Consider the following 9,570-nt stretch of genomic DNA (forward strand, 5'->3'; position numbering starts at 1 on the left):
GAGCGAGGCTGACCTCCAAATCCAGATGTTAGACTCCAGCTAAATAGTCTGGGGTGCTAACAGCTCAGGACTGGGAACCTAGAAACCAGTCTGTGGGCTGACTGCCCACACCACCTGTCACCCTGAACCTGGTACCAGTCCTGCACCCACCCACAGGTGTGCATAAGGCCACAGCCTGTCCACAGGGAGAGGATGCATTGCCTGTGTCAGCTAGGAAGGGACCAATGGACTAACCATCCCACTATCCCATTTATGTTTGCACAGACTGAACTGGCTGTGCTTTGTGGGGGCACAAGGGTAGCCACCAGATGAATCCCCCAGCAGCTCCCAACTTGTGTTTCCATAACATGCCAGCCTCAGAATACAGAAATGCACACACCATGCTGCTTGGGTCATGCACAGGGGCTGCTGGCACAGTGCCTGGGCCCCAGCCCTGGTGTCTGTTGAGAGCTGGAGGCAACCTTCAATACCCCCCACTTCCAGAGGAAGAGAGGTACAGAAACTGGCTCAGTGTGGAATGACCCTGAGTGGGGCTCCTGCTGGGCGGGGCCCCGCCAGGAGAGGCTGTGGAGCCTCCTCCGGATGGGAGAAGGGCAAGTGGCCAGCCAGTCTTGAAAGGCACTTCAGTGAAAGCGTGACCTTGTTTGCCTCCCAAAGTCTAGCCTTAGGTTAAACATTGCTTCTTTGAACTAGAGAAGGCCAAGATCCTGTGAGAACTCCCAGAGCCCCCTTGTGGAGGGCAAAACCCTCCATCCCAAATGACACGTGAATAATGACACCAGAGAGAAGTTAAAAATGCTTCCTTTATTACATAAAGCCAGTAACTGCTACTTTTAAGATCAGCTGTGCACTTCTCTTGTTCAAGCGTCATGCCTGTGGTGGTAAGGGCAATCACATCCACATGTCACTGGGCACAGCTCCCCACTCCACACAAGTGACAGACTGCTCTAGGAAACAAAGCTCTCCCAGACCCCAGAGGAGACACTCAGGTTCCTGCCATCACATGCACTGGGTGTGCAGCTCGGAGGGAGCCACGGGTGCGCAGTGTCCTAGCCTACCTAGGCAGTGATTATTTTCACTAGAAAGCTGACTACAGCGAGCCCTAATTTGCATTAGATTAGACATCCCATCTCCTGAAGCCACGCCACCACGCAAGGTGACAGCCCATAGCTCTGAGGACAGCCATGCCCTCCCGTGCTACACCCCTGGAGGGGGCTTCACAAGATCAGTGGGAGTCACAGGGGTGCGACTCTGAGCCAGGCTCCTGTGCGTGGCAGGGAGGGCTAGAGGCTGCCCAGGGCTTGCGGCTGCTAGCAGTTAGTGTACTGTTAGAGAACATCCCATTGTTTGGGTCAAGGAAGAATTCTGGGCCAAAATTGTAACCAGATTGTAATCAATTTTCTAAGCAAAAGAAACATTAACTGTTGAGGTTAAGGAAAGACAGAACCATTCTCTTCAAATGGCCACTACTCTGTTTTGTGAACTATTATTAAAAATCCTGAGCTTAACAAAAGTCTTTGTAAGTCAACTCATCAAAACAGGCATTTGGCCAGCAAGAATTTCATTTCACACCAATTACACTTTGGATGCTAGGTTTATTTAGGGCCGCATTTGCACAGGTTTATAGAATATTTATTCTAAGATGACAAGACAGCTCCCCTCAGGGAGACCCTGGCGTAAATGCATCTGCTTTACTTATTGAGCAAGAGGGTAACATTAACACGGAAGCTTTCGGCTGTGGCACTGGAACGACGCTACACGGGGCAACCTTCAAAGGCTACAATCAAGGACCCACCCAGCTTTTCAGCAATGCAAGCCCGGTTGAGGTCTTCTGGCCCATTTGCTTGACATTCGTGTTTTATGCCTGAGAGGAAAAACAACAGTCCTATTTAGAATTATGGCAGCACCGTCCCTGTTTCTTTGTAACACCTATTTGTTTTTAAAGCTCACTTTCATGCACAAACTGTAAAAAATACTACACAGAAATGAGGAATATTAATCAGAAATATTAAGCATGCATCAAACTGGATGCCACTCACAAACATGATACTGACTGCAACGAGAGAAGCATCCATTCTGCACGAGTCCACCTGCGTCTCCCACGTGTGCATACACGCACACATATGTGCCCTGCTGGGTAAACGCTCCCTGAATGCAGGGGGCGGGGGGCGCAACAATGCTCGATGCTCGGGCTGTCAGCACTCAGGGAGCATCTGTGATTCAGGTGGCACGCTTTTGTGAGGACGTGTTATACTTCAATAAAAACAAGTCAAAAAGGCAGGTCTAGTAGTAATGTTTTCTTGGTTTGATGGGCTAGCTGGTTTAGACAACTACACTTGACATAGCCAGCTCTCTGGTGCTGGGATACTACCTGTGTGAGAATTGTCACAGAACTGCAGTGTGGCACTGGTAGCTTTCTTCGTAACAGCACCAGCTGGCACCACATGAGGGGCACAGTGCCTTCAACTAGCTGGCTCTGGGCCACCCTGTGAGGACCGTGTCCCTGGCTCCCAGGCACAAGACCCAGTGGGGAACCTGGATGGTTTCACCAGAGAATAGACAACCTGGCATCACTCAGGAACCCTCTGGAGTAAGGACAAGAAGCATACTCTGACTCTTGCCGTTGCTGTTGATGCTGACACTGAGGGGTCATCTGACTGGGGACAGGCCAGTAACTTGCTTCTGGGGAGGCCCCACATACACAAAGGCCTGACCAGGGACATAGCCACACAGCAGCTACTGGCACAGAAAGCAAGAACAGGATGGAGAGACACAACTGGCTACTCTGTGACCCTGGCCACATGGGCAGCAGGCAGCACACACTCTGCCATGGTCACAGGGGTCAGGCAAGCAGGGCCATGGTCAGGGCTTGGCTCACACCTCATGCTCAGCCACCGTACCAAGGATTCCTCCTGGCTGTCCATGCACGCCACCCTGTTGAGACAAGGCCCTGTTGGCCAGTCAGTGTGACCAGCCAGTTTGGGCCACAAGCACCTTCCTCTGGCACAGATGAATCCACGACCTAAAACCACGCCGTCCAGGGTGAAGCTGGAGGAACGCATCCTTCCTTCCCACTCAGGACGCCTTCTTCTTGCAACCTGGCTACATCACTACATTCAGAGGCATCAAAAAGGGATGCTAAGCCACCAAGGCCCCGGGCTCAGCCCACTGCACAGGATGCTATGCCTAAACCAGCCAGTGCAGTGGGGGCCCAGGCTTGGCAGAGTGGCTCAGCCTCAGGTGCTCCCACAGAGCAAGCCCTGTTTCCTTTTCCTTGTGCTCAAAGCTGTTCTCCCCTGAAAATGAGGCTCTTTCTGGGGTCCCTTCACCCCTAAGGGTGAAGTCGTGCACATACCTTGGAACTTCTTTTTGATGGCATCCTTGGAGCTGGCGTAGATCATCTTACTCTTCAGAGGGGCCAGTTCTGGAGCCCTGAACAGAAGGAGGCCAAGAATGAGCAAACTGGCTGAGGATGGACAGCTTGATCTCAAGAGTGAGCTGTGGAGGAGCCTCCGTGTCCCAGACAGTGTGTCTGTTCCACCTCTTCTGACAGCTGGCAGTGCTACGAGTGCCACAAGGAAAAGAGCGCCACCGATAAAGAAAGAGAGCACCACTGAGTCAACATCAGATGAATGTGGCTGAGTATGTGGCATGTGCCTGTAAGCCTGGCAGTATGGGAGGCTGGGGCAGGAGAGAAGAATGCCAAGTTCAAGTCTAGCTGAAAACTTCACAAGACTCTATCTTAAAATAAAAAGGGGCTGGAGATGTAGCTCACTATGAAGGTCTTGGGTTCAATCCCCAGTGCTGCCAAAAAAGAAAAAAAGCTCAGTGAAAACTTCTGAGCATTTGCCAGTTCCATTTGGCAGGTCTCTGGTGTGTGGTGCTTACTGTACCCACTCTGCCCCAGGAGCAAAGGTGCTACCCGGGGCTCCAGGACACCGCAGGTCTGTGTCTCATGCTGACTCCTTCCAGCAGGGCAAAGCTTCCCCGGGCTTGGGAACACAGGATGCTTCTCTTACAGAGAACCAGGACAGGGCCTGAGCTTACCTGCACCAGGTGAAGAGCCACACTCTACATCCTGCACAGCGTTGCTGGGTGTTCTGGTCTGTCTCTGGATGCCATCCTTAAAGCCTCACAGTCATGGGAGGGGCTTTGCAGAGATGGCTGAATCTACAGTTTGTGACTGATGGTCCAGTGCTGGGATTAAGGGTGCGCGTGCTACACTAGGGCAGGCAGCCTGCATACAGCCGAAGGGATGCAAAGAGGTTTGCTCCCCTCTCCTCTCTGCTGTCTTCTGCCACTATGGTTGCCCTCTGCCATGCCAGCTTGCCTTAGAACCAGACAATTATGGACTGAAACTTCTATACCTTGTGAAATAAAGTACACTTTCACATTGGGTGCCATGTATTTTGTCTCCGCAGCAAGAGAAAAGTAAATCTGTAATACAGTTTTATATTTTCCTGAAATAAGGAACACTGTAAAATAAACTGCTGCGCTTATATTGGAGTTTCTTTCTTATTTTCAAAATGTTTTTTAATAAAAATGTCTAGCTTTCTTTTTTTTTTAATTTTTATTTATTTATTTATTTATTTATTTATTTATTTGTGTGTGTGTGTGTGTGTGTGTGTGGCCAGCTCAGCCCACCAGGGGGCAGGGCTGGCTGGCATGTGGTGCTGGGGGATTGAACCGCAGTCCCTGTGCTTTGCTAAGTTTGTTCTAAGTAGGTGCTTTAGACCACTGAGCCATCTCACCAGCCCCATGTCTAGCTTTCATAGTTAAAAAATACATTAAGAACCAGAAAAAAACCTGCAAACGACATTCCATCGAGAAGCCCATACCTAGCTGGCCTTGGGAGCAGGGGCTCCACTTGTCTCACAGCTTGACGCCTGGTGTACCTTCATCCAAATCACAACAGCATGAGTGGGGGTAAGTGGCACTACTGGCTCCAGCTCCAGCCAGCCTCAGGTGACAGCTGCCCCCAAACTCAGGCATGTGTACCTGGCGGCACCATGCTGATTCAGGCCAGGAAGGCTTGGGTGCTACATAGACATGCAACATCTGGCCTGACCTTCCTGTGAGTCCCATACTCCCATCCTGCCTGATTCACCCCCTTGCACCCTAAACCAACAATGGTGAACCTATTAGAGCTCTCAATGACACAAACAGTTCATTGCAGCATGTATGCTGTGGGTTTGCCACCACTGCCCCACACTACCTGCAGCACCCGGCTAAGGGCTATGGCTTCCCAGCTTGCGTCAAAGACCAAGAAAAGGGGCCGGGGAGATGGCTCAGTGGAATAAGCACTTCCCTGGCAAGCGCAAGGGCCTGAGTTCAACCCCCAGTTCCGCAAAAAAAAAAAAAAAAAAAAAAAGACCAAGAGAAAAAACTATATCCTCCAAAAATCTGAAGGCTCTCCTACTTCCCCTTCCCCTAAGAAGCTGGAGAACATTCTCACTGGTCATACAGTACAGTGTAGTTAAAAAACAAGAGACACAAGTGTGAGGGCTTTTAGAAATTAAAAGACAGTCTGCATCAGCAGACTGGCCCTGAACTCATGGGCTTCCTATCTCAACCTCTCAAGTAGCTGGGATTACAGGAGCCAGCTCATGTGACTGTTATCTAAAGCTTAATCTCCAATATTTTTGTACTTGAAAAGGCTAGAATAATTAATATAAATAGCTCTTTGCTAGAAAGGTCCCAGGGCCTCATGCATATCAGGCAAGCATCTGCCACTGAGCTACACTGACAGCGTTCCTAATTGTTCTGCTCTCCATGGACACGTGGCGTGTGGCCTGCAGCCCAGTCTGCTCACCTTGTCCTTTAAAAAAATTTTTTTGGTAATCATTTATTTATTTATTTGGTACAGGGTCTCACTACACAGTTTGGACTCATAGAGATCCTGTCTCAACCTCCCCAGTGCTGGGATTACAGGTGTGTGCCACCATACCTGGTCTCAGTGGCTGGCTTGATGTGCCCAGGGCAGGGCCCGCACAGCATGCAATACTGGGGAATTGAACCTGAGTCCTTGTGCTTGCCAGGCAGGCGCGTAGACTGCCGCATTATTTCCCTACCCCCCTCTCCTTTTAATGTACACATCACACTATGGTACAGAATGCTTGCATATGTTCCTGTAGCACGTGCACATATGTATCACACTTCAGATCTTTACGTAAGCTCACACTCACTATATTCTCAGTCCTGGGAAGCCATGCCTGAGAGCTAGGGTGGCCCAGAGTTTCCTGCACTGGTAGGAACATTCTCTATCCATGCAGCCCATAAAGGTGGCTGCTAAGCACTTGAAATGTGGTGACTCAAAATATAATATTTTTCACTAACTGAAGTATATGTATCCTGGGGCTCCCTATAGCATGTGCTAAAAGGAACACAGCGCTGAGGCCTTTGCAGAGCGGGAGGTGGGCGCTGGGTAGTAGGGTTGTGAGGTCCCAAGTGGGTGTGTGGAGGAGGAAGAACATTATGCTTTTGTGCTGTGGAGCCACAGATCCACAGTGGTTGGATCTAGGGTCTATGATGCTAGGATTAAGGCGAAGAGAGTCTGCCCCTACCCACTGAAATATTACATCCATTAATAAAGACTGTTCTCTGAAGTAGACAAAGTGAGGTTCAAATTGTGTTTTTGGCCTAGTCAATGCCTCATGACACAGTTTGACTAAAAATCACTCTGGTCTTAGAACCAGTTGTCAGGTGCTGCCAGTGAGATTAACTGAGATTTTTTTTTTTTATTTTTTTTATTTTTTTTTGTGTGTGTGTGTGTGTGTGTGTGTGTGTGTGTGTGTGTGTGGCCAGCTCAGCCCACCAGGGGGCGGGGCTGGCTGGCATGTGGTGCTGGGGGATTGAACCGCAGTCCCTGTGCTTTGCTAAGTTTGTTCTAAGTAGGTGCTTTAGACCACTGAGCCATCTCACCAGCCCCTAAATCCAGAAGGTGTTTTTTTTTTTTTTTTTGGTGGCTCCAGATTGCCCCCTGCTGCTCTGGATTGCCTTGAGTATCTGGGAATCGAACCACTGCTCCCAGAGACTGACTGCTTCCTTTAAGCAGGCACTTAAACAACTGAACTAATGGGCGGGCCCCCGATTAACTGAGATTTACACAAGGTCAGCATGGTGGTTTGCACTGAGATGTCCTCTCAACGCTTCTTTTGGGGGTGGTTGGATCTAGGGTCTATGATGCTAGGATTAAGGGTGCCCAACCCTGGGTGTGAGAGCTGCCCACTCAAGGGCAGGTGGCCTGGATGGAATATAAAGGACAGAAAGAGGTCACTTTGCTCTTTTGCTGCTGCCTGCCTCCCCTGCTTTGCCATAAATTGTCACTCTTCTGCCATGCCACCTTGCCCTGGAACTGCAAACCTCCACAGACTGAGCTACATAAATCTCTTCTTCAACTCTGGGTGTGGGGTATTTTGTCCTAGCAACAAGGAAGTAACTGAAATGCTCACTGTTCCTCCTATGCTTACCACAAAAAGAACATCAGCTCTTCTTTCCTGGACTCCTTAGTCTCGAAGCTTGCATCATACAAAGCATAGCGACAATCCTTTTCAGGAAGCATCCCCACGAAGTGCTTGAAGGGATCGGTGATAGTCACACCCACATCTCCAACCAAGATCTCTTTGCCTTCTTCAACAATGATGCACTTTTTGTCTGCACTGAGACAAAAAATGACAGCCTTCTTTCTTTTCTTTATTTCCTCTGGTGTGGAGCATTTCCGAACTTTCATATCATAAAAAATGCGACATACTTCATCAGCAACTTGTACTCCTGAGGCCTACAGTGAGAATAAGGAAGAGGCTTACAACTGTTTCATGCCAAATCCACATGCCACTTGGCTTCCGATGACAAGCTAGCACAGAAATCTTTTTAGGTGTACTTATGGCCCAGTAAGAAAGCTAAAAATACCGAAATGTAATCACTAATGATTCAGACATGGAACCTTGTCTGAAATTTAACACACCTTCATCTCCACCTCGTGGTGTGATGGGAGACTCATACCAGCTCTGAGGGCTGAAACCTGAAAGGGTGCTCTGAGGCACCCCACCTGCTCTCACACAGGGTTCTCAGGGCTGGACCAGAGTGCCTGCCTTCCCTTACTGTGCACCAGGGACAGAGATGCCTAAAATTCCTTTCACAACACACAGTAGATTGTTGGAACTGCTAAACTTAAACACAATGCCATTTCTACAGCATTTCTTTCTTTAATAAGAAAAAAATCTACCTGCAGAGGTCTTTGTTCTACTCACATTTTAAAATGACAAATATTCACCAATGTATCAGTCCTTTCTACCAAAACTCCACTGAGGGCTGAGGGTGTGTGTGGCTCAGAGCACTGCCTGGTGCACCCAAGGCTGTGGTTCAACATACGGCACCACACCCTCCCCCAACTCAGACAACCTCCAAGTTTTAAATTAACCTTAGAATAAATATGTTTACTGCTGATAAGGAAAAAGATAGTTCAATAAGACTATACTGACCAGAACAATTACCTTTTACCATTCTGGGATGACAAACAGTTAAGCAAGATCTCGATAACAAAAGATCTTAAAACCAGTTTTTAACTTTTCCACCCCCTTTATAGAGTATGTTATTTACATTACCTGTAGTATAATGGAATTTTTATACTTCATTAACTAATTTGGTTCACATTAGCTTTTCAAAGTTACGAAAGAGTTAAACACCAAACAATGTAAAAATGTTGACACCAAGATTATTAATGCTTAAAATAATTTAAGAAATAAAGATGCATGTGAAATGAAGACAACTCACAGAACTTATTTAGAAACTGTATAGGAACTTGTAGTCAGAACATAGACAGAAGAAACCTAACAATTCAATAATAGAAAAAGACAACCTAAATAAAAAATAATCAACAGTTGTGCATAGATATTTCTTCCAAAGGATGGAAAAATTGCTCAACACCAACAGTCACTAGGGAAATGCAAAACAAGGCCACAGTGAGATCCCACTTGACACCTACTAGGCTGGCTTAAGGGAACAGCAAAAGTTGGCCACGTGGGAGCCTATAGCCCTGATACTAAGGACTGGCAAAAGGCAGCTGCTCTGGCAGCTTGGTGGCTCCTTAAACAGCTAGACAAAGTTAAGTCATCTAAGAATTCTACTCCTGGATCTGTAAAAAGAGGATGCAAATGTGTCCACAAAACTGTACCCCAATGTTCTCAGAAGCATTATCAGTAACAGATCTTAAATGGCAACAGTCCTGGTCCACTAGTGAAGAAACTTCAAACTTGTAGTGACCTCATATGGTAGATTACTGCCAGGCTATGAAAAACCAAGGGCTCCATGTGGGCTGCAGCATGATGAACCAGTCCTCCAACACATGGCGCTAAGCGGGAGAAGACAGACAGAAAGGCCACATGCACCTGTGTCTATTTCTATGGAATGTCACCAAAGTCAAATCCATACAACAAGCAGTGCTTTCCATGTGCTGATGGAGAGGGAGACGGGGAGGAACAGCTAATGGACTTAGGTTTCTACTCAAGACTCTTGACTATACTGAAAAATTATGGAATTCTACTTTTTATCATGTGAGTTCCAGCTAAATAA

At 47.8% G+C, this 9,570-nt stretch overlaps 1 protein-coding gene across 1 annotated transcript; it reads right to left on the minus strand.

The window, feature by feature from the left end:
• Positions 1–789: 789 nt before the first annotated feature.
• Dstn (destrin, actin depolymerizing factor) lies at positions 790–7,772 on the minus strand. Its single transcript, XM_004635604.3, has 3 exons — positions 7,470–7,772; positions 3,356–3,432; positions 790–1,864 (listed from the first exon to the last, which is right to left on the minus strand). Exons 1-3 carry the CDS (start codon positions 7,727–7,729, stop codon positions 1,755–1,757), a joined length of 447 nt encoding a protein of 148 aa, XP_004635661.1. The 5' UTR covers positions 7,730–7,772; the 3' UTR covers positions 790–1,754.
• Between the last annotated feature and the right edge of the window lie 1,798 nt (positions 7,773–9,570).

The sequence above is a fragment of the Octodon degus genome, unplaced genomic scaffold (assembly GCF_000260255.1).
Source record: "Octodon degus isolate 3935 unplaced genomic scaffold, OctDeg1.0 scaffold00073, whole genome shotgun sequence".
NCBI classification, from domain to species: Eukaryota; Metazoa; Chordata; class Mammalia; order Rodentia; family Octodontidae; genus Octodon; species Octodon degus.